At 37.6% G+C, this 26457-nt stretch overlaps 1 protein-coding gene and 2 long non-coding RNA genes across 10 annotated transcripts in view; 1 reads left to right on the top strand and 2 right to left on the bottom strand.

Annotated features, from left to right (window-relative positions):
- LOC126926273 (fatty acyl-CoA reductase 1-like) overlaps nucleotides 1-26457 on the bottom strand; it is a 285326-nt gene that overhangs the window by 87974 nt on the left and 170895 nt on the right. For 2 of the 8 annotated variants that reach the window (XR_007714457.1, XR_007714460.1), the window contains exons 7-8: nucleotides 10251-10400; nucleotides 9692-10187 (exon numbers count right to left, since the gene is read on the bottom strand). The exons of 3 other annotated variants lie outside the window; for them this stretch is intronic. Coding sequence is in view for 2 of the 5 variants with exons in the window: in XM_050742545.1 (XP_050598502.1) it covers nucleotides 10397-10442; nucleotides 10607-10783 (223 nt within the window). In the remaining 3 variants the exon portion in view is untranslated. Of the gene's footprint in view, nucleotides 1-9691; nucleotides 10188-10250; nucleotides 10443-10606; nucleotides 10784-26457 lie in introns of those variants that run through there. 3 more of the 8 variants (XM_050742545.1, XR_007714459.1, XM_050742543.1) reach the window with 3 other exon arrangements.
- Nucleotides 1-26457, top strand: part of LOC126926304 (uncharacterized) — a 137358-nt gene that overhangs the window by 5477 nt on the left and 105424 nt on the right. The gene's annotated exons all lie outside the window — the stretch shown is intronic.
- LOC126926302 (uncharacterized) lies at nucleotides 12002-13647 on the bottom strand. The gene is made up of 2 exons (XR_007714472.1): nucleotides 12254-13647; nucleotides 12002-12163 (listed from the first exon to the last, which is right to left on the bottom strand). It is a non-coding gene; the product is annotated as an uncharacterized LOC126926302 (long non-coding RNA).

Raw genomic sequence — 26457 nt, 5'->3', positions numbered from 1 at the left:
ATTATAGAATTTGACAAGCCGTGATACTCGAAAAGCTAATGACAATGATCCTAGGTTCAATAACGAATCCGCAGTCAACGGGATAATAGAAAGCGCCTTCTTCCAAAGTCCAAGTTGTACCCAACTTCCTTGTCTACGGTACAAGAATAAATAAACTAACTCTTTGTTAAAACATAAAATATTCACCGAGCGTAAAGGCGCTATGTAACTCGCTAATGTGACCTCATGAGAGAATGACTTTCCGTCACAATGATGCTGTAGAGGAAAACTATGATGGGGTGTGTACAATGACACAAGATCATCGGATTCGTGAAGAGATGCCTTCGTTCCGAAATAAGGGATATTGACGTTGCTCTTAATTGGTCAATTTCCATGTTGGTGGTTAGAGAAGGATGCTAGCCGCCTTTGAGGGAAAGGTACTAGCGGGAAGCATAGTTCGTGGGAAAAGCAGATTTCCCGTATTTTCCCATAGTAGGTGGTAGATTTAGGGACTGTTAGGATACAGACTGTTTGTCCGTTTGAAGGACCTCGGTTAACAAAATCTTAAGATTTATAGCGCGTCCTCAGGCTAGCTGAACATGTACTGTAGAGATTTATCGACATCTGGCAATCATCTCGCTCGAACAATAGGGTCTGTGTGTGGCGAACCACGGGACAAAAACAATTGGAATGTTTACTGTCGCATGCCATTACAACTGTTTCTTTTAAGAAGAACTGTACAATAACTCCATACCTTTGTTAGGTAAAAGCGTTCATCCCTTGACCGCGACTACGCTCGGCGACTGTTGTCGCCTCGAGCCCAAGTTCATCATCACAAATCTCGAATAAATACAATCGAATTAAATTACGACAATTCCTTAATTACGGCTACGGTGGAATCTAGATTAAGGTTTTAAGGGATTTTCCAAAATTCCAAAGGGAAGGCTCCGGTATATATCGACATATATATGTCGAAGATGAAAGAATACTGGAACCTTCCCTTCGGAACTTTGGGAAGACCCCTAGTACTGTAATTTAGATTTCACCATAGCCGAATTAAGAAACTGTTGTCATTCGATTCGACTGTACTTATTTGAGATTTATGATAGTGAGCTCGGGCTCGAGGCGACAACCAGTCGCCGAACGTAGTCGCGGTCAAGGGATGAACGTTTTGTCTAACAAAGGCATGAAGTAACTCTATAGCTCTCCTTAAAAGAAATACTTAGGACGGGGCACGACGGTAAGCATTTCAACGATTTCTGTCCCGTGGCTCGCCACACGCAGACTCTATTCTTTGAGTAAGATGATTACCAGATGTCGACGCGTCTCCACAGTACATGTTCAGCTAGCCCGAGGACCCGCTATAAATCTTAAGATCTGTTTAACTAAAGTCCTTCAAACCGACAAACAGTCCTCGTCCCAACTACGAGAAAATAGGAGAAATCTATTTTTCTCACCAACGACGATTCCTCTTCTCGAACTTTCTCTTAAGGGCGGCTAGCACCCTTCCCTAACCACCAACATGGAAATTGACCAATTAACAGTAACGCCAATTTCCCTCACTTTCCGAATGAAGGCTTTTCTCCACGAATCCGTTGATTTCGTGCCCTTAGGCATACCCATCATAGTTTTCCTCGACAGCGTTACCGTGATGGAGAACCACTCTCCCGTATGATCTCAAAGACGATTCAGTAACTCTCGGATACGTAGTGATTGCCCCATGCATTAACATTGAGTACAACTTAGACGTTGAAGAAAAGTAGAGTTCGTCATCCCCTTGACCGCGGATTCGTTAGTGAGCCTAGGATCATTGTCATTAGCTTCTCGAGTATCTAATTATCGCGATAACTTGTCCGATTCCATCATAGTCATATTTGCACTAGTAAATATCTCCTCTATTGCATAATGATCACGTCTAGCGCCAATAGGGATTCGTTTCACGCCCCTAACCCTAACTCAAATCTTAACGTCAACCCGACATATACATATGTCGGAGATAAAAAGACACCGGAACATTCCCTTTGGAATTCTAGGTAAGTCCCTTAACACTTTAATGGGAACCTACCGGTTGCGGTGCAGTTGGGACGCTGCTCACCTGCCGACGGCCTTCAGTGAAGCTAAGAACCCTTATCAGCCGTCTGGTCAGCATTTGGCCTTCTACCACTACCCCCACGAGTGCAACAACACCCGTGGTTCCAACTCTAGTCATTAGTGGAACTATCTGTGTGGATGGACGCCCACCTTAGTGTCGGCGGCAGTACCTGCGTACCGTTACTTGACAGTTCCCGATGGAACTCACGTAAGCGGGACCCAAACCACCGGCCTTGGCCAACGCTGACGGTCCGGTCCGGAGACTTATCCCGATGGTCCCATCCTTAGCTTCGGAGTCGTGGGTGCGCTACTACCTAAGGTGGAGTAAAGAGAGTGGAACCGACCGTCTGGCGGAGCTGGCGGTGGCTTGCGTGATTGCCGCGATCAAGGGATTGGGGCTGAAGGCGTCCCCTGAGAAGTCCGAGGCAATATGGTTTTACCGCAGGGCCGATCACGGGACGCCTCCAGTGGTTTATCGCGTGAGGTTGGAAGAGGCTGAGATCGTGGTCGGAACCAGCATGAAGTATCTGAATCTGACGCTCTAAAGCCACTGGACCTTCGGCGCTCACTTCGAACGTCTGGCACCGTCTGTCGAGGCAACGGCGAACGCATTAGGACGTTTGCTGCCTCGACTGGGCGGGCCCGGCGTCGGAGTGCGCCGGCTGTACGCCGGCGTGGTGCAATCGAGGCTCCTCTATGCTCCGATCTGGGCAGAGGACCTGATGGCCAACAGTCGCAGGCTCCTGGTGATTAGGAGGCTGCACAGGACGGTGGCCATCAGGGTAGTGAGTGGCTTCCGCACCATTTCGGCGGCAGCAACGGCGGTGCTCGCCGGGTTTTCCCTATTCGAATTTCAGGCCCTGAGGTGTCGCGAGATTTATCTCCGTACTCGGGGTCTATCGGGCGGGGTCGGTCCGGTGGGCGCCGACGTTCGAGTTCGCGCTCGGCGAGCCCTGCTAGACAGATGGCGCGCCAGCCTCGACATGAGAACGGGCACCCCGGGACTAAGGGTCCTCAAGGCCGTCCTTCCAAACTGGGACGTTTGGTTGGACGGGGCCGACCCCCGCTGACTTACAGAGTGACGCAGGTGCTCACCGGGCACGGGTGCTTTGGTGAATACTTGCACCGAATCAAGAAGGAAGGTACCTCGCGTTGCCACCACTTCGATGCGAGCGTGGATTCGGCGCAGCACATGTTGGAGTACTGCCCGGCGTGACCGCGGCCGCGCCGCGACCTCATCGTGGAAATCGGATGGGACCTCTCGCCGCCGGCGATCCTCGAGACATTGTTGGTGAGCGAGAAAGGGAGGAGGGCCGTCACCTGCTTCTGTGAGTAGGTTATGCTTCGGAAAGAGGATGCGGAGTGGATGAGGGTGCGGCCCTATCCCGAAAAGATCGGCTGTCGAAGACGCGGCAGAGGCCGTGGACGCGTTTCGACGAGGCGCGCTAGGTTCGCCGCGCCCCCCGGTGGGGTCCAAACTTAGACGCTGGCAGCTCAGCGACTAGGGGCAGCCAAGAAGTCCGGTCCGGTAGGGAGATCAAACTGCCTTGCACGGCGGCTCCGGCGACGAGACGCGGTATAACATGGCTGCACACCGCTCCATTAGTGGATATATTTTGTGCGCAGGGGGATGGAAGAGCCAGTGTGTCGCTCGCACCGGTTCCCGGTCCCTTTTCGATCGCAGCCGGGGCGGTCATCGTGGAGGTTTTAGTCAGTTGGAGCCCGGCACTACCACACCGCTTTCCCCAGAAGCGGCCTGGTGTCCGTGCGGATTTCCTCCGCGTTAAAAAGAAAGATGAAAAATAAAAAAAAGAAAAAGAAAAAAGTTGAAGTCAGTCAGTAATGGTCAGTTGAAATTCAATCAGCTTTTGCAGTTGATTAAAGTATTGGTCGAGAGTTAATATCAAGTTCAGGAAAACAGTAGTCATTGCGAAGCTGAGAAGTGTTTTTAATCTAGTCATAGAAGCTCCTGCTCGTAAATATTATTTTTGATCCTTTCAATAATTAAGCCTGCCAGGAGCCAAATTGATTAACTTTACTTCCTTTTCTGGAATTGTGATCGTGGTTTGTCGTGCTCAGATTTACGATGAGATGAAAGCAAAGTATCCTTCAGTTCTCGCCAAGATTTATCCCGTGAAAGGTGACGTAAATCTGCCAAATTTGGGTCTTTCGTAAGAATATAGAAATCTGTTGTCAGAAAAGGAAATCAAAATTTTTGACTTCGCGGCCACGAGACGAATTTTGTGAGATTCAACGAGCCGTTTCACGTGGCTGTTAATGTGAATACGAAAGGTACTTCTTGTGTCATCGAACTTTGGAAGGAAATAAAGCATCCAATTAGCTTTGTCCATGTTAGTGTCACAACCGGCACACTTCAAATCCGATGGACTGATGACGGAGATAAAGATGTGGCGGCACTCGGCGACAATGTATATCGCCGAATTGCTTAATGGGCCATCAATATCCCAACGAACCTTCCGCCGAATGTTAGAGAAGAAGGCGTGCGCGGCAACGGTCGCGGATTCCAACAAACGCATGGATAGTGGGGATATTGAGAGGTGACAATGAAAAAAGAAAAAGATCCGATCAAAAGTCAAATTAGAAGAGTTTTAGGCTTGAAAATTCACGGTTGGCGCTCAAAAGCAAATCGTAATTAGTGTAAAGGAAGTGTTAAAAAATAAATTCTCATTTTATTTTTTTTATATTTTATTTTTCTTTTCATCTTCGACTTCCTTTTTTATTTTACATGACATTAGCATAGCTTATAGTCATACGAATCTATATGAGATCGGGGAAAAATTTTATACGTAAGGATAAGTTACACGCAAACGTTATTCCATGGTTTACGAATATTGTATTTGCAATTATAGCGTGAAGAATATGTTCACTTATTATTGACTTTGCAGCATGAGCTCGAAACCTTCAGAGGTGATCGAAATGTGTGACAAATTCGACAAAACGTCGATCAACGAAACAGGAAAAAATATTTTAATAACTTATCCAAACACATATACATTCAATAAGAATTTAGCACAACGGATCTGCCAGTTACGATAGTTTTTTTCTCTTTTTGTTATTTACTAGTATCTTGCGATCAATTCTCGCATTAAAAATTTTGAGTAAGTTTCTCCGGTGTGGCGCAGTGACATGGCTAATTATTTATAATACGTTAATACTTATTAACTTATTATATATACGTATAATTTATAAATAATTATTATAAGTAAGTAAATATTACTTATTAGAAATATCTAGTTGAATCTTGTGCTTAGGTCTAACGGGTAATGTTTTTTTAGCCTGTGGATCTGGTCCGAGTGGTTTGGTTTAGCACAAATTTTTTGAGTCTCTCTTTTCTTTTTTTATGCAGAATGTGTTCTAAGTACTTAAAATCTTCTACCTTTTCCTCAACTTTTACTCTATCGCCCTAATTTCCTTTTCCTCCTTTCCTTTGGTTTCTTTTTTTCATAACTATCGATACTTCGGACTTTCTTGCGTTTAACATTAAATCTTTTCCTTTGTCGAAAGTCGCTACAAGGTCGGTGAAAACGCGTACGGTTTCTCCCCTATTTTCTTAATTTCTCTGTTTATCACTTAATTCAGGATACAAATATTTAAGAAGGAAATGAAGAAGAAAATGTTACAGTGTGTAGCTTCTCACCTTGCTTATATGTGTTGTTGACCTCACTCTTGGACTATCTAAGTACTAAGTTAGTATAGTTGAAAGACTGAATGTATGAATCGTTGACGATTAATAAAATGCTCGGTTTTACTTCTTGATGTTACTCAAAGACTGAATTAAAAACAATTTTCGGCTACACAAAGACTGCTGTACCTCTGAACTTGATATTAACTCTCGATCAATTCTTTACTCAACTTAACTTATTCTTACTTACTGAATAACTGAACTCTTAACAAATTTTTAACTAATTGAACTGAACTCTGAACTGAATAACTAAACTCAACTGACTGAACTCTCCACAAATCTTTTAAATGAATTGCGCTTTGACGAAATTTATACTGAGCTGCTCTCTGCACAAATACTTACTGAACAGCCCTGTGTCTAAGTGGCCACCCTTATTTGTACTAAGACTATTATGGGCTAATTGTCACGTGACGGATTATTCAATCATAACGCGGGGTTTTGGTTCTGCTGATGTCCTTCCAGAATTATTAGGGTTTCAGCTGATCTGGTTTTCCTGAAATTGTTATTCAAATTTCCCCTTTTTTAACTCGTCCTTGCTTCTGCATTCTTCTTGCAATATTAGTTTCTGCTGAGGATAGGTCACACTTTTGATCATGTACACATGGTTAACTTGTTGATGCCGGTACTTGATCTTGTGGCGCGTGCTAGTTGTTTGTCGTTGTTGATATTGTGTGAGAAGGTCATAGTATCTCATCATCCATTATCTGCTTATTATACAGTGTATTGTGGTGGGTAGAGCGCGTGCAAGGTGGTATGTCACTGATGGTGTCAGTAAACGACACCTTGTCATAGTCCCTTATTTTTTTTAATTCCATTCGGCTAGAGTTGTAGCTCGTGATATTCGCGAATTATGACGTGTTCCTTTCGCAGCTCACGTTACGGATAGTATGGAACGCGAGGCGTCATACCAGTATTTACCTGTCGCAACCGACCTGGACAAGAAGTTAGCACTTGGTACTGATGAGCGTGAAGAGTACAATGCCACACCAGCACCCTTCAAGGTCAAATGTTCATAAAGACCCAGATGATTATTAAGGTCTACTTTTTATGCATACTTTCTTTCTTACTTTTGATTACTCGAATTTATTATGACCAAACATCAAACCTAATTTCATTCATGACTTTCTTTTCTGTTTGCTGCTTTCCACTTAATTTGCCATTATATAATTAGTTAGATTGTTTCTGAAGAGGTAATTTCCTCTCTGGTAGTACTTATAAAAAAAAAAGGGTTTTAATAGGTTCAAAAACCGTTAATTTCAGAGTTACGAGACGTTTCTTGTATAAAAGAGTATAGCGTATAGAAAACCAATTATTTGGTTTAATCAGTTGACGCCAGGAGATTAGGAAAATGTTAGAGATCTTTGATGATGTGCTCCTATAAGAGAACGTGCCAAAGTAAGTGTCAATATGAACTGGAAATATATTGAACATATGTTGCGAAACTAATGTCTTATTGCCAACTGAAAAAATAATAGTTTCTCAACCTCTGTTTATCAAGACCTTTTTGTTTCTTATGATACTCCAAAAGCATGTGCCCAGCTTTTATGTGTGTCTTATATATGTATTCATAATGGTGCACAATGTACTAAAAATAATTTTTGGTTATCATATGAAAATTGCCAGACTCGTCAAGGTTTTATACGTATTAAAGGACTGGACTACCGCGAGTATGATGTAGGTAAAAGTCAAGTAGACCTTTTCATTAGTAAAGAGGCATACATCATTAATGTAATCTCCATTAGGATGTTGTACTCGACGACGTAGGTAACGATCCGTAAGAGGTCAATTTGTCCATGATCTACGGGGGTTCATGGCGGAATAATATCTGGCAGAACGAGGTATTTTGTCGGTACTAATTGAATTCAATAATAAAATATGATTCAATTTCTTCTATCCTACGACGTCGATACAAAGCTAAAGAAGTGGATCGGAAGTTGCTGTATTCAATGATATAGTAGATTGTATTGCGACAGAGCGGGTGTCTTTTTTCTATTTATTGGCGAGATATTATTTTGCCTTGAGACTACTTTTGATCTCCTGTCTCTGGTGGAATACGATGTTTTCAAAAGGTGTGAAGGCGGAATATTTAAAAAATTAGCAACTTCTCAAACATTTTAAATTAAAATATTCCTTTAACTCGTGTGCTTGTTTACGTCCACCGCTTCACACAAGGTATAAAGGACATAGAGAATCTGCTCCCTGAAAGTTTCAGATTATACATCAATCATTCAATATGCATTACTGAATAGGTAATAATTTTCTAATCTTTGTCTAGTTCTTGTTACTTGGTATAATTTTCTTTAATTTTTGTAATTTGCAATTACACACTTTCGTGATTATATATATACATACCAATATATGTACATACCGTGCATGTTTCTGTACATAATTTATCACTAAGTAACTAAATTTCACTGAATTATATCGTCAAGTTTTGTTGTTAAATGTTACTCAATTCTCATGAAAATTCACATTCATAAAGTTCAAATATTCCTACAATATTACATAACATTATAACATATCGTTATATATTATAATGATTATTCCATCATATATACATTATTCCTACATATACATTATTCATCATATACATTATTCCTACAATATTACATAACATTATAACATATCGTTATATATTATAATGATTATTACATAATCTTTGTTTTCGTCGATTCTACATAAATGAAGTCATCAAGCATGTGTTACGCATCTGATAAAACCCCTTTATCATCTGAACATGGCCCATTAATACCACAAAGTTTTCCAAATGAATACCGCACTCTTTCGATTGTAAGATTATAAAAGCCATTCGCAATCTCCAGAAATCGATTCTTCTTGTATTATCCCTCAAAGAGTAAATTTTATTTCATTTTGCGGAGTAATTATAGTCCTTAACACTTTAAAATTACAATACTAATATTTTCTTGAAAGTTAAGCAAAGTTTATCGTACGTAGCAAACTCTTTCGAACCACCTTTGTGATATCAAACTTTATTTAAAAAAGAAAGACAAAAAGCTCCTTACGGTTTATGACGTGGCACATACATGACCGTAAAAATTTTAGACATTCTCGTAGTTTGTGATATTCTGTGATTTTACGTGACTATAACACATTGTATCTCTAGTTTCTCTTCGAATAATCAAAATTAGTATCCAACCCATAGTAGTTTACCACGCATGATTTATGATCGTTATATGTAATTCCTCTTTCCACAGGCGAAGGTGAAGTAGGACAGACCGCCCCAGACATTCGAAATTTATATTTTATTACATGAGATGATCCGCAAGGTCATTGGAAAGGATATGTATGTCTTTAAAACCCGTGAGAAATTGAATGTCATTGCTAAGAAGAGACACGGAAGTACAGAAAACAGGCTTTTCGCTTATAGAAAGATATATAATGATTTTTCAGATAAATTGACAAATGTACAGTTTGGAAAAATCTATAAAATAAGGCGTATAATATGTAGAAACTTCTGTCATTCGTATGTTATTCGACATTCATTATGACAAAAGGAGTGCGCTAATGAATTCGTACAAACGCATTTCGAAATTTCGTGAAACTCTTCCTTTAGAAGTTGTGTAAGTGACTGACTGATTGAACGATAAACTGATTGTGAATAATGATATTGAATAATATATCAACGATAAATGCAAGAATATCAGCATAAAACATGTATATATTATATCGTGATCCCTACAGTATGCACCCAGTGTCGAGAAGACACGTTCTTTCTATGCAAAATAATTTCTTAATCATTTTATAACGAACAACGAGCGAGGGCTAATACATAACTTGATAATCTTGATAACATATGTGAATGTCAAGGTTATTGGAGGTTAACACCACTTCCTACGTACACTATTTACTACTTGTTATGTGAAGGAATGTTTCGTTCAGCTCTGACTATCACGTCTGTTCGCTATTTCGTCCATGATGTTATATATTTTAACGCCGATTGGTGAAAGAACTACAAGGTTTGTGAACAAACAATTCAGAAACCAAAATGAGCTTCTAGAACTATCTTATTTTAAAAGATATTTTTTCTATCGTCATTGTCCATTGCTCAGAGGACTTTTCATTAATTTGTTGTTGTTGTTATCGCATAATGATCTCTGTACTAGAAAGATCGAGGAGTAAAGATATTGTTATGTATGGCAAATCAGAAACCGTGTACATATAAATACATACATCCATATTAAGCAATGTCATAAATGAATATATTTAGAAATCGAACGAGTGGAAAGACAAAATGAAAGCAATGATGAATCCCTTCTTTATAAAATTCTATTTACATTGTTCTTGGTTCAAAGAGAAAAAGTAGCATTCAAATAGTCAGTACACTAATTATAACATTATCCATAGCAAAATTATTATACCGGATATTTTGGTGATCTGATGTATCCAGTACAACCTGAAATAACCGAAAATATATGTATTTATATTAGTTCCTATTTTGTTATAAGAAGATACGCACCTTGATAATCGTTGTCGGGCTGTTGACTTAAACTCTTCTTTCAGAATAAATTTCTTAATTCCCATCTGGTAAATTACACCATAATTCTCCCAATCCATATCCCGGAAATCTAGTTTGATCATATCGCAAATGGTCGTGTAACATTTTCACCTTCCCCGCCAAGTCGGAACAGTTATCCCGTTGGAAAGTCCACTCGTTTGTGGTGAAAAATGAAAAATGATGAGAACAGCTTATTGCTATTTCCGAGAAGTTCTGTTATTCAGAAATATCATTTTTAATTATTATTATTATAGATGAAAATAATGATTATCCTAGAATGATTGTTCTCGTTGTTCGAGGATCGATAGAATACTCACATTGGTTTACTACCTCGGAGTCTTAAAAATATATCTATGACGAACGCAGGTAAAACAAGCGGAATTACACTCAGAACGTTGTAAATATATCTATTAGCTACGAATGAACAACCTGGGTACCATAGCGTATCATTCAGTATGCTACATTTTACCATAGCATCTGCCATCGGACCAAACCTAGTCAATTGGAACATTTACATTATTACATTATTACATTATTACATTATTATTACATTATTATTAATGGAATTACGCGTAAAGTAAAGTTTATTATTATCCGAATACCTCAGAAAATATTATGAAATTTCAATAAATATTATTTATATTACTATTTTCCAAAATTGAAGTATTGGGAGCAAGAGTGGACTTTTGTATTCTACATTTGTTTGCGCTTTCATTATCCACGTTTCTTAAATAAACTGAGACTTTGGAATACTCTAACAATCGAATTACATTAGTTCGTAAAAAATTCGCAATAAATATTACTTAAAAGGGTATGCGTTACTCGTGCAGTTGTATACTTTAACTTCATGATCACGATGCAGCGTGACATGCCATGCAGTACATATTATCATGTCGACTACGAAATCGACAGGCACCACTTCCAAGTTTGTATCTCTCCTACCCCGTACCGCTGTTGCAAATCCTTTGCCGATTAGCAGAAAGGTACCTGGTAACATTAAGCTGGTGTGGAAATTATTTGTGATTTTGAATTAGCAGAAATGTAACTCTAAATATATTAGAATACATTCTCGTTACAGTGAGCAACTACAAATTTCAACTATAATAATGATGATCTAGTGGAAAGCCTCTAACAAACTAATCGGTTAACTCTACTCCTGTGAAATGTAAGGAGTATTGAACAATTATCACTGAAAAAGATTTGTGTAAATACCTGTAACTGCAGAAATATTCTGTATCTAACCAGGACATGGTTCTTCCAAAGAGGCACCAATTACGCTTGGCCGTACTATCGCAACTGGCAGATCTTTGCACTTGCTTGCTACAATGTGTTCTGCTAAATTCTTACTGAATGTGTATGTGTTTGGATAAGTTTTTAAAATCTTTTTTTCTATTTGGTTGATCGACGTTTCGTCAAATTTGTCACACATATCGATCACCTCTGAAGGTTTCAAGCTCGTGCTGCAAAGTCAGTAATAAGTGAACGTATTCTTCACGATATAATTATAAATATAATATTCGTAAACCATGGAACAACGTTCGCGTATAACTTATTCTTTCGCATAAACTTTTTCCTCAATCTCATGTAGATTCGCATTACTAAAGGCTGTGCTGACGTGAACAAAGCTAATCGGATGCTTTAGTTCGTTCCAAAGCTCGATGACACGAAGAGTACCCTTCGTATTCACATTAACAACCACGTGTAACGGCTCGTTGAATATCAGTGGCCGCGACGTGAAACACTACATTTACTTTCTCTAACAACAGATTTCTATCTTCTTGCGAAAGACCTAAATCTGGCAGACTAATGTCACCTTTCATGGAATAAACTCTGCTCAAAGCTGAGGGGTGTTTTGCCTTGATTTCATCGTGTATCTGAAGACGAAAAAATACCAAATCAATTCCAGAAAAGAAGTTTAATCAATTTGGCTCCTGACATGCTTAAATATTGAAAGAGACAAGAACGTGATCATCTATCAGCTTCTTAAATCGTTGTTCTATCGTTTCGTCCGTTTTTGGACGAAGTAGTATAAAAATGACAGTGATGCGCGGACATATGCGGATCAGGTTTTCCAGGAGACCTTTTCCAACGAAATCGGTTGCTCCAGTCACAAGAATCCCACTACCGGCGTAGAAGGTTTATTGATCCCATCTTCATTCGTTTTTTTATTGATTGTATCCATGTTTCAGAATGTTCGCACTTTCAGTTCCAATAAATGACACTGAATTATCAAATAGTAAGCGGAAAAATTTTAAAAATAATGTACAAAATTTGTTACAGCTGAGATCTTAAGCTTAAACAATCTTCTTATAGTTCCCGTAGGCTTTTTCATTTTTTAATCTTTTGTCTATATATGTAAATATCGTAATTTGCAGCGATCAGTAATTTATGTGGAAAATGTGCGTGGTTCATATGAAGCAGTGTTCACCCACAAATGTAACACCTCGAGAATACTTAATGCGTACGTGATTTTTCTGTGGGCACCCGCGAACAGGACGATTGCAGTGCATATGTGAAATCTGTATAATCATTGTTTATACGTGCTCTTATTTATTAATTACTTATGGAAGCAAAATGACTTATATTTGTTATAAGGCGTTATAGATTTCAATAAGTAAACAGGTTTAATCTATAATCGATAATTTTTCTTAGAAAACATCACGCAGGATGGATTGTGATTTCGAATCTCCACAATTTTCTTTGCTACGATGTGTATGATGTAAGCTGGCGCTTACCATTTGTTCGAATTCGTTCCTTGAGGTCTCGCGCTCCACACGAGCCGTAACGTAATACGCCGTTACTCATGACTAACACGAGCCACAAGTCTAGGTATATGGAATTAAAAACGGGAATTTATAATAAGAGAAAAAGGCAATAAGAGATACGACGCGTCCAAATACTTAAATATCGCAATAAATCAATAAACCAAGACACAACATTATTATTGAACAAATTTAAAATATAAGAATATCGAAATAGAAACAAGGAACAATGAGGCGTTCACTGACACGTACCGCCTTGCACGAGCTTTTCCTATGACAATACACCATACAATAAGTAGATAATGAAAGATGAGCTGCTATGCCCTTTTCACACAGCATCAACAGCGACAAACAACTGGCACGCGCCAAAGGATCAAGTACCGGCATCAGCAAGGTAACCAGGTGTTTAGTAGAGTACAACTAGTAAAAGAAAAAGGAAAACTTGAACAATACTTCCACGAAAACCACATCAGCTGCAACCCTAATATTTCTGGAAGGAAAGCAGCTGAACCAAAGTATGCAGCGCTCGCAGAAATAATCACGTACCACAACTCTGCGCTAATATTGAATAATTACGTAACAATTAGCCATGGTAGTCTTACTATAAATAAGTGTAGCCACTTAGAGACAGTAGTCAGTCAGCTAAAAATTTGTTAAGGATTCGGTCATTCAGTCAGTAAGAGTCAGTTAAGTCGAGTACAGAATTGGTCGAGAGTTAATATCAAATTCGTATGAGTTCGTATTCAAATGAGTAACGTCAAGGAATGAAACCAAGCATTTAAACAGAAATCAATCGTCAACGATTAATATAGTCAATCATCTAGCAACTAGACTAACTTCGTACGATAGTCCAAAACTGCGATCGACAACACATATAAGCAAGGTGAGGAGCTAAACATTGTAACACTTTCTTTTTCGATTTCGGTCTTGCACCACATTTACTCGAGTAAAATTATTTATTGACTATCATTGTCAATAATGAAGATATTGAAAGTATTTATTTATTCCAAGGAAATATCAATCATTTCCGTGCTATTACTCCTGCACATGGCGGTTAAGCCGAAATTCAAATTATATTTATCAATTGTATTGATACGCTAGTTTACGCTACGTATACGGTTATATTAACGAATTAAAACATCATGGATACAGCTGTTACGTCGCATGATATAAACCGCAGCCATCCCTCTTTGTCTGGTCGCCACATGTCCATCTACCCTTACTCCTCAAGACCTTCAATAAAGCTAAGGGGTCACCATAAATCTTAGTATCTTAACAATGAGAACTCTGAAATCTCATAAGTGTCTTTGGTCTATTGATGATTCTTGGTTGTTCTACCTATTATCATCCACTAACGTTTTTTCTAATCAATTGGCATCGCTGATCGTTACCCTCATTTTTTCCAATGAAAAGTGCCATAAGCGAATTCGCTTTCTTCGTACTCTAGACACACCCATAACGTTCTTTCCTTCCGTAATAACACGACAGCCGATAGTCAGTCAAAAGTTAGTCGCCAAGTTGCCAAGTTGTCAAATCTCTTTATTAGTCGCCTAGTCGCTAAATCGCTAAATCGCTAAACACATCTCTCGGTTCATATTTTACTTGCGATTTATACCTCTCGAGATACTATAACTCATAACTTGCAAGTCACACTTACTACTATTAACATCGTAGTCTTGCTAGTAACTATTCGAGCCGAACACTTTTAACCTTATTGTAAACGACATTACAATTCGACATCGTAACATACCAGGCGAGTCTCTCCGAACATTTATACTCTCTGCGAGACAAGTTGTTGGAATAAAGTGTATATTATAACCTGTTAATTCAGTGTTATACTAATTCAATTACCTCTATTATCCTAACCGAAATAGGCAATCGTTCAGTTCGTGGCGTCGATAATCTAATTGTAACAGGAATTTACGACACCCGTTGACCTGACTCCTCCGCAATCGCGTCTCTTCGCGAACGGTCCAACAACAGCAGTTTGCAATCTAAAAATAGTGTCACGCTTTAAAGGACACGACAAGTTTCCGAATATATTCTACTCAGTTGTCTTAAAGATAACAAGTGCACGGCATATTGGGATATTCGAAATAGTCCCGCGCTTCAGAAGAGTACGACAAGTTTTGGAAACTGTTCCATTCAGCCGTTTACATTGTTTCAAACATTAACGAACGAAAATCAAGTTAATCAAAACAGTTTAACGACGATTTCTTGTGGCAGCAACTACTGTATTGATTTAGATATAATTCGAGAAACTCCAGATTCGACATGTAGAATTGCACATAACGATTACGAACATCGAAGATCAACACCAGATCGTAACACTGTATACAGTAGAGTCCCCATTATCCCTCCCCCATTATCCCAATATTCCAATGTAAGGATGATTTATTATCTGAACATAATATTTCCTAATAGCAGATGCCTCTTCGATTTCACATATCTACTGTGGATATACTTTATTCGTGTTCATGTACAATGTATTCCTTCCCTTATTCGATTCAGTGAATTCTTATTATAAGACTTTAGTATGAAACTAATGGTGCTTTAGCTATCGAAACAAAACAAAACAAAATCTCGAAAGTGGTGCAAATGCTGTTATTAAATATAGGTTGATATTTAATTAATTCACACAGATTCAAGTTTTACTTTCTATATTTCACCACCTCGTACAACCGTCAGACTACGCCGAATACTCTTAGACAATTAACACGTGGTCAACTCCTAAGACAAAAGAGTGTCGTTAGAAGTCGTACCAATTTAGCTTGTAGGAACTAGCGATCACACCAACTTAATGTTTCTCAACAAATGCAATAGAATTAACAAATATACATAATGTTGGGAGAAGCCATAATCACAGACTTTGAATGTACTGATGTAATGATCTGGTTTCTCTGTAAAACTGCAAATGAAGTTGTAATGAATAGGTGCCTTGTCAATGATGTTCCGCGTGTGGCATTCGAGAAATGGCCTCAATGGTTCAAAGTACAAGATAAACGTAAATTTTTACAGTTACTAATGTTGAAAGGATTATGTAACTTAACAGCCAAGAAGACATAGAATCCATAGATATTAACACTAAACTTACCAATGTTAGTCAAACTGACCGTTGTCAAACATTTATATAAAATTAACCATATTTAAACGTTATCACATCGCTTCATAATTTCTGACATAACATGGTCCCTAAAACATGCATGCAATATTTTTTTCTGTATTTACTTCTAGATTGCTTTTTTCCTTTTCTAAGAAAAAACTGTATTCTGTCCTGTCTACCGCGGGCGGTCAATTTGACCAGCCAATAAAATAATTTAGTTATTCTTAAAATAAATGCAATCAGTTCAAAGAAAAGGCTATCTCAAGGTCAGATAACAAACAAAATCGGTAATAACAAATAATAACAACTGTTACGCCCGTAATCTTGCCATACACTACAATCCATTCCTCGATCTAGATGACCATCAACTGTCAAAGCATATCAACCAAGAACTCAATGCATATCCTAAGGAACCGCCATAAAATTTACCACTTTTTACGATCAATTGTTACAAACATTTTAAAAGTTAAGAAGTTTCTTAGGGATACTGCTCATTGCGATAAAACACGGTAAAAGCAGATTTTTCTCAATTCCACCCTCGTGTAACCGTTGGTGAGAACGGCCAAGACTCATCAATATTTTCGTATGAATATCGCCATCGCAGACCATATTCTTACTTGCTACTGTCCTTTCGACCAGAATATATCTCAGTTTGTTAGTCAATAAGTCGACATCTAAACTTGTTATCTCCAAAACTGAGAGGAAGCATCTCAGAGCGTTTTGTGTAAAGTTGTTATAAAGGCAAAAGTAAAGCATATATAATTTTACAATAATTTTGTATCCCGATCATGGTATTCTTCTATGATAAATGTTTACCCTAAAAATGTCAAGACTTTCCAAAACAAATTATTAAAAAAATAATGGACATGGAAGAATGTTCAATGTGCGACGAACAAGAAACTTCAGCAACAGAAAACAGCATGGAAACACATGAAAAGCTCTTTATAAGCGAATGAAAGTTGAATATAATAAATGAGCGTTCGCGTCTAGAGCAAAAAGGAAAGAAATTATCGTTACTGACTGATGTAGAGAACCAACCTATCGTAACTGGGCCCGATGGAACAGCTTGGAAAGAAATAGATGTGTAGTATCGGAAAAGGATAGGATTAGGATAATTTACATTTTTTAAATTCTCCTAATACTATTTATTTAAGGTAAAAAAAATAACAGATTAATTGGACAGAGAACGATAAATGTTCAACTTGAACTAAACGCAAAAATCTTATTCCACTCAAATCACTCTCGCAACTCTATAACTCTAACAACTCAATCTCTCTACAATACTAGTGTAACCCCAAATTCTTTTACCCTGACGTCACCTTAGGCGACCACTTCTAAACATTCTCCGGACAGCTGATACCTCTACTCTAAATATTCTCAGGACAGTTGATAACTCTAAATATCCTCCGGACAGTTGACACTTCTAAATATCATCCGGTCAGTTAACACCTCGCCACCCTGATAAGGAACTTCCAGGAACAATATCCCCTCCATCATTTTTAATTGTTCCTGCTTAGTATTTAGACTCCGAATAATGACGGCCGAGCCAGTCTGAATCATAAGCCGATACTGGGGCATTGTAATATTGGTACTCAAGAGCCTTCGACTCTTGAGAAATAAAGTTTTTATATACATCACTACGAGAGTTATTTTTTACGTGACACTAGCAACTTAGGCAACTCCGCAACTCTCACTGACTCTCTCAACTCTACAACTCTACAACTCTACTCTTCGGCTTCTGCGCTCGCTCTCGCTTCTCAACTCACACTGTACCCCTTTTGCATTCGTTCTCAACTAACACTGCCTTTAGCGTCTCTTTGTCTTTTCCCACCCTATCGCGCACGTGTCCCGAAAACGCCCGTGGCCAGGGTCACGCAGGCCTTTTCCACGAAACTATTCACTTGAAAGGACTGACGATACACTGATGTACCCGACGATGCCGCGGCTCTTGCGACATTGTTTTGATTTGGCCGATATCTTAGGCCTTTTGTCCACGATACTACAGATGCAAGTCCCAAACCTGCCTAGGTATCAGTTCATAATATTTTTAGAGATATGCTAAATGGCATATAATGAAAGGACAAATGAGAACGACATTTTATCTTATCACTGATTACCGCATAAGGAATCATAGAATAAAATATACGGAAGAAGCATTTAGAGTATTGGGGAATAAGAGGGAGTTAGATGCAACAAAACTAGACGTATTTATTGCTGTGCTTTATGCCCACGGTGCATATTAAGCAAAGGAATTTAGATGTCTCATATTTCTGGAATGAAGTTTGGGGGCCTGCATTTTTTTCAAAAACAATGAGCAGGGATGACCTTACTGAAATGCTGAGGTTTATATGATTTGATAAGAAGAGCGAATGAAGCCAATAAATTTGCAATGGTATCTGCAATATGGTGACCGATTTATAGAAAATCCACAAAGTGGTTATAAACCTGGTGCATACATTACTTTTGTAGAAAGAATTGCGAGAAAAAACCATGCAATGAAACTATCAACAAGTTCAGATTCATTACTACAAAAAACTTGTCGAATAGAAAATTGTAAATGTTACAAAATTACGAAAATGTGTTCAAGACGCGGGAAATATGTATGCGGCAAATGTACATTTGATAATAAGATAATTTGTAGAAAATGCAATGAGGTTGAAGAAGATATGCCTCTATATAAATGAAAGTGTAATTTTACTTAAGTCTAGACTTGAAATTAAGCAACAGCAAATTTGGACGAAATCTTTTGAAAGTTCATCATTTTATATACATTCAGTTATAAATTAATCATTACCTAAGCTAAATCATAAAAACTGTTATTTCTTTAATCACCGGTCATTTTGACCCGACAAAGTAGGAATAGATGTACACGAAGTGCCGGTAGATTTAGTGCAGAAGGTACTGTCAATCGATCTTGATGTGTATTTGAATAAATGAAATTTCGTATGAAAGTGACTGCTCCATTATCCGTACAGTTTCGTCATGTTCGAAGAGTTATTTTGACACAGCATCTAGATAATTGACAAGTATATTCATAAAGAAGGTGATAAATAAAATAAGGGTAATGTATTTTATCACGATGAACGATATTTTACTTGAACTTAATAATATAATTGAGTAATACATATTTCTCCATTACCATTTCATGGTATCTCTTATACATATGTAATCAATGTTACATTAGCATACTTCACTTCATCTGCGTATATTTCATCTTATTTTACGAAAAACATGTATATTTTTTATTAAGAGAATGTTACACAACTAAAATATATCTCGCGTGGTTGATATTGCCATCGCAGATCGTATTTTCTACTTTCACAGATACGAATGCTTTGGGAGATGAATTAATTAATAATATCCATAACGCATATCATTATCCAGTTTCAGTAGTAGGGTGGGGTTATTAATACTATGAGTACTTAGAGGAGCGACATATCGAATATCGTTAAAGTGCTCCGACAGACGTATCGGTATTCACAATCGTGAAGTCGCACTTTTATTCGATGTTTGGTTAACGATACGCAGTGGAAATATTATCAGGTAACAGACGATTCCTTGTTATTTTGTATTCAATTGTGTCTTTCATTAAAGGTTATTCATTATTACCACTATCATATGTATCAAAAATATCATCGGGTCATTAATTACTACAATAGCTTAAATGAAGTTTTTGGATTCTCAAATATTTATCTTATATTTTACATTTTATCCAGTAAAACTGGTTTATTATTGCGACTTTGCAATAATTTACAACCAATCAATCAATCAGTAATCGGAACATTCGCCGTTTCGAGATAGTTGCACGAGATATCGGATAATTTTACGGAATATATCGGAATGTATCGGAAAATACGCTCCGCGGTGACATTAACCATGCGAGATATTTCAGCCATTTTAAATTTTAAATAGTTAGATCCCTTGGTTTAGTAATAAAACTGAAATAAACTGAAGTATACATGTATAATATTGATTATATTTAAAAGAAACGATGAAATGGTAGTAGAGAGGGTATATAATTACGCAATTATTTTATTAAATTTAAGCAAAATGCTCTACATCGTGATACAATATATTTGTCTTGTTATATTTATTACATTCCTTATAATTATACTTTCTAATTATTTAGATGCTGCGTCAAAATATCTCTTCGAATAACAATATAAACATCGTTTCATAGAGATTCGTGAGTTAAAAGGGCTTTATGTTCAGTATCTTTACAAAATTGTTTTTAGTTGATTATATTAATTTTCTTCACTTTTATACTATATATAGATGTGCGTGTACAATACTCAACGTATCAAATCTCTATATCACAACAACTTGTGCTATAAAAGGCTTGGTATTGTAAAGATCAAGTAGAAAAATTACAAAAATAAATGACGTAGAATGTAATGCAACGTAACATACATAAGCATGATAATATAAATATATATTACACATATGTACAAAGCAATATAGATATATATGCATACAATGATAGATATAATACATAATAACGTATACATAAATATGAACATATTAAAATTACAGGATATGTGAAAATCATCATAAAAATATAGATATAATATATGTAGTATCGTGGAAATTTAGGTATAAATTTTTCCTGATACTATTTACAATTTGTAATTTATTTACAATAAATTAGTTATACAGATATTAATGAGACAGAAAACGATGATTGTTTAATATGGAACTAAATGTAACAATCTTACTCTAATTCGACCACTCTCGCAACTGAACAACGCGAACAACTCAATCTCTCAGCTACGCTAGTAACTCACGCAACTCGACACCGCTAACAACTCCACTCTCAACAACGCTAACATCTCTCGCAACTCGACAACGCTAACAACTCTACTCTTCGACTCCTCGATTAACTTTGAACTCTCAACTTACTCTCCACTCCTGCTCGGACAGCCGAGGAGGACGGATGTATCTAGACGGTCGTCCTCTCCAGGTATAAGTGAATAGTGAAAAAGTGCTTCAAAGTAATAGTGCTGCAAAGTGATAGTGAGGAGGAAATATAATAAATATATATAATTTTGTTGCTATAAACATAGCAACAAAAGGAGAAACATATTATATAAAAACCAAACAAATTAACATTGAGACAGAAGAAACAAAAGAGCATCGGGGACAGGAAGATAGCAATTCAGAACATGAAAGATACTACCAGGACGAAAAAACGCAAAACAACTACAGACATTAGTGCCATAGGAAACCCAGTTACAGAAAAGCAGCGATGGCTGCAAGAATTACCATTAAGTAACTCCTTCAGCTCACTAACGGAAGAAATAGACGCTGACCCCGTAAATAAAACCACTATCCAAACAAATCATATTACGAAACCACCACCAATCTTTGTTGATGCCCAAATAATAGACCCGCTCATCGATCTACTAAATAATCTAGATGAGAAAAACAACTACACAATAAAGCAAACAAAATTGGACCAAGTAAAAATACAAACAAACACACCAGAAACATTTAGGAAAGTTATAAAAGCATTAAAAGAAAAAAATGCTATCTACCACACGTATCAGCTTAAAACTGAAAGGAGCTATAAAATTGTCATAAGAGGATTGCATCCTAAAACGAACATACATAAACTAAGCGACGAGCTAGCTAAAATTGGTCATCAAACAAGAACAATAAACAATATAACAAGATTCGACACAAAGCAACCATTACCACTATTCTTAATAGAACTGGAACCCAGAACCAATAACAAGGAAATATATGATATCAAACAAATACAAAACACAATAGTAACAGTCGAACCACCACGACACAAAAAAGATATACCTCAATGCATGCGGTGTCAACAATACGGACACACTAAAAATTATTGCAACAGAAGCCCAGCTTGCGTCAAGTGCGCAAAAAATCACTTAACTGTACACTGCCCATATTCAGGAAAAATAGAAAAAGTTAAATGCTTCAACTGTAACGGAAACCACCCAGCCAGCTATAAAGGATGTGAAGTAAGAAAACAACTACAACGTAAACTGTTCCCGCCCCTACGAAGCAGGACAAGCACTAACACACAAGCCCATCAGGACAGCACAAAACCTGAAATAATACCAAATACAGAGCAAGCAATAAACACCAAACCTATCAGCACCAACACCATTGGTTGTCTAAGCTATGCTCAAGTAACCAGCCAACCAACACATACACACAATCAATACCACAGCAATAGTAACAATGACACTGCAGAAATCAAAGAACTGCTCAAACAATCCATAAAGAACACCGAAATGCTAACCAGAATGATAAGCGAACAAAACGCAGTACTCAGACAGCAAACCCAACAAATCACAGTCATGCTACAACTAATTACAAACGTGCTAAGCAAAAAATAAAAACGGACACTCTAAAAATAGCAGCCTGGAACTCAAACGGCCTACAACAACGGGCCCTCGAAACTAAAACATTCATATAGAATAATAATATAGACATACTACTTGTCTCAGAAACACTTCACTACAAAAAGCTATTTGAAAATACCATACTACACCATATATGATACCAAACACCCCTCAGGAAAAGCTCACGGAGGGACAGCAGTGATAGTCAGAAACGATATCAAACATTATCTACACAGCCAAGTTAACAAAGAATATTTACAAGCAACCACTGTTACAGTTCAAACTAGCAGCAACTACTTCCAGTTGTCAGCAGTATATGTGCCTCCGCGACACAAAATAACAACACAAATGTGGGAAGAATACTTCCAGGACCTAGGGGACAAGTACATCGCAGCGGGAGACTACAACTCAAAGCACACGCTTTGGGGGTCAAGAAACATTACACCTCGAGGTAGAACACTGGAAAAATACATAAGAAATAATAACCTCAATATATTATCCACAGGAACACCGACACATTGGCCGACTGACCTGAACAAAAAACCAGATCTTCTGGACTTTGCAGTTACAAGGTGACTAAACACAAATAAACTAAAAATAACACCCAACCTCGAGCTCAGCTCCGATCATACACCCATAATAATTGAATACAGAAACAAACCAATTCACTATAGCAAACCAGAAACACTATGCAATAAAACCACCAAATGGCAAACTTTCAAAGAAATAATAGAAAGCAAAATAAACTGCAATATCCCGTTAAAAACTCCTGAACACATAGAACAGGCAGTAGCAACATTGACAGCAACTATTCAGGAAGCAGCAAGGACAACCACTACTCCCGAACCAACCAGCAGACAAACAATAACAATCCCGCAAGAAATACTCGACAAAATCAAAGAAAAAAGAAAAGCAAAAGCAAAATGGCAAAAATACAGAACCCGAGAAAACAAAAAACACTTAAACAAACTTGCAAAGGAAGTAAAAAACAAAATAAAGGAGCACAACGATAACGAATTCGCAAAGTTCATAGGGACACTCCCCACACACGAGAACACCAACTATTCACTATGGAAAGCCACGAAAAAAATAAGGAAGCCAATAATACCCGTCCCGGCAATCAGAAAAGCAGATAACACATGGGCAAGAAGCAACGAAGAACAAGCGGAAGAATTCTCCAACCACCTCTGCAACATATTCACACCACACATTATCAACAACAGCAACCTCAAAAGTCATACGGAGGAGGATCCACAAACCACTACTACCACAGCCGACAAGGAATACACCATACCTAAAACATCGGCACAAGAAATTAGAAACATAATTGATAAAACAAAAAACAACAAAGCGCCAGGAATCGACCTAATCAATGGTAAAATCTTGAAAAACCTTCCGCCAAAAGCAATAAGACTAATGACAATAATATTCAATGCAATTCTAAGAATTCAATACTTCCCCAAACCATGGAAATTAGCACAGATCAAAATGTTACATAAACCAGGCAAAGACCCGCACCAAACTGCATCTTACAGACCAATATCACTGCTTCCAGTATTTTCCAAAATACTGGAAAAGATAATATACGACCGCATAAAACCAATAATAGAGACAAAAAAACTAATACCGGATCACCAATTTGATTTCAGAAACAAACACTCCACGATAGAGCAAATGCACAGGCTTATAAACGAAATAATAGTAGCACTAGAAAACAAGGAATACTGCACAGCCCTCTTTATAGACATAGAGAAAGCATTCGATAAAATTAACCATGAAAGTCTACTACAAACAATTAGGAAACAATTCCCGGAGCAAATACACCACTTAATAAAATCCTACCTAAGCAGCAGAACCTTCGTAATAAAAATCAAGGACACACATTCTCAAGTTAAAGACATCAAGGCCGGGGTACTACAAGGAAGCGTCCTAGGCCCAATACTATACACATTATACACGGCGAACATACCAACAACTACCAACAGCACAGTATTGACATTCGCGGACGACACAGCTATACTAGTCAGGCATACTAACCCAGAAACGGCAGTCAAAATACTACAAGAACATATCGTAAAAATAGAAAATTGGCTACAAGAAAAACAAATAAAAGCAAACCCCAATAAATGCAACCATATTACATTCACGCTACGGAAAAAGATCCCACCAAACATCCTATTGAACGGCACGCATATAACGCAAACAAAGCATGTCAAATACCTAGGATTCCACTTAGATCAAAAACTCACCTGGAAACTACACATCAAATCAATAGTAGAAAAAATACAGAAAACAAGGAGACAAATGCACTGGCTAACAAGCCGAAAATCCAAACTAAGCACAGAAAATAAATTAAAAATATATAAAACGATCATAAAACCAATCTGGACGTACGGAATACCACTTGGGGGGCGGCAGCAATGAGCAATATAAACAAAATAGAGGTAATACAGGCTAAAATCCTCAGAACAATAGTAAACGGACCTTGGTACGTCAGAAACGAAGATATACGAAGGGACCTGGGAATGCCAACGGTCAAGGAAGAAATTAGCAGATACTCCGAGAAATACAAATCAAGAATAGCAACACACATAAACCGGCTAGCTGCGGAAACATACAAAACCATAAATATGGACAGAAGACTAAAAAGGAAGCACCCAGCAGACCTAATAAAGGACATAACCTAAGAAATACGAGGATGGTACCCCGCTAGGAGTAGCCACCAACATGCTAATTTAACCGTTAAAAAATTCCACCAAATGTCCAAATTGGACAAATTGTGAATTTTAATAAATAAATAATAAAAAAAAAAACTTACTCTCCTTCTCGATCAACCGTCCAACGCTTCTCGACCAATAACAACTTCTTTTAGATTCAAACTGTCCTCCTCCGTTGGCGTTATTTTTTCCCCTCTCTAATCCCGTCCTGTTAACGCTCCTCAAGAACTAGGTGACTTTAGTCACATAGGCTTTTTTCCCTATGTAAACTAACAACCGAAGGACAGACGACATTGTTTTGATCGATTTCTAGCCAGGCTTTTTCCTCGCGATACTACATATATGACATATAACATGTAGGAATATTATGTTCTGGTTAATTTCATTGACCGCTGTTCTCATTTACACTATCACATTCATCAGTTTGCTGTGAGAATAAAATTTTAACCAGGTAATTTGAAATACAGTAGAGCCTCCGGTGTCAAAACTAACAGGGCGACAAAACTGTTCGGATATTGGAACAATCACTTTTATATGAATTTTCATTTATTCAAATACAGATTAAGATTGATTGACAGTTCCGTTAAACATCCAACACTATGTATATTCGTTACTTATATTGCATTTACATGACTTTCATTTTTTTGTTTTGTTTTGTTTCGATACCTAGAGCATTATTAGTTCCATATTAAAGTCTTATATTCGGAATTCACTAAACCGAATAAACAAAAGAATACATTAGAATACATTGTACATGAACACTAATAAAATATGTATACAGTACATACTTCAAACAGAAGAGGATCCGCTATTAGGAAATACAATATTCTGTTCGGATAATAAAATGTTCTAGTATCAAGGTAATCGAATAATGGATGCTCGAAAATATCGGATGGGGGGGGGAGGGACTACTTATACAGGGTGTTTGGTTGCAAAATCTTGAAGATACAATAAAATAAAAATATCAGAAATTTTCTTCCTTTTGCCACCATAAATAATTAATGAATGAAGAGAACATATGAAATATATTAATACGGATATCACATGAGCATGTTGTCACGGGGGGTGACAGCAGAATCACATACGCATTAACTATTCACGAGGAGCTACTAAATGTGAGCTAACACTGTCTCGCATGACCTACACACATTTCCCACACAAATTACTGATCACTGTATGTTATGATATTCACAAGCATACACATGAAATAAA

The sequence above is a fragment of the Bombus affinis genome, chromosome 17, assembly GCF_024516045.1.
Source record: "Bombus affinis isolate iyBomAffi1 chromosome 17, iyBomAffi1.2, whole genome shotgun sequence".
NCBI lineage: Eukaryota > Metazoa > Arthropoda > Insecta > Hymenoptera > Apidae > Bombus > Bombus affinis.
Note: the sequence above shows the minus strand (reverse complement) of the source record. Positions and strands in the feature narration are given on the sequence as shown.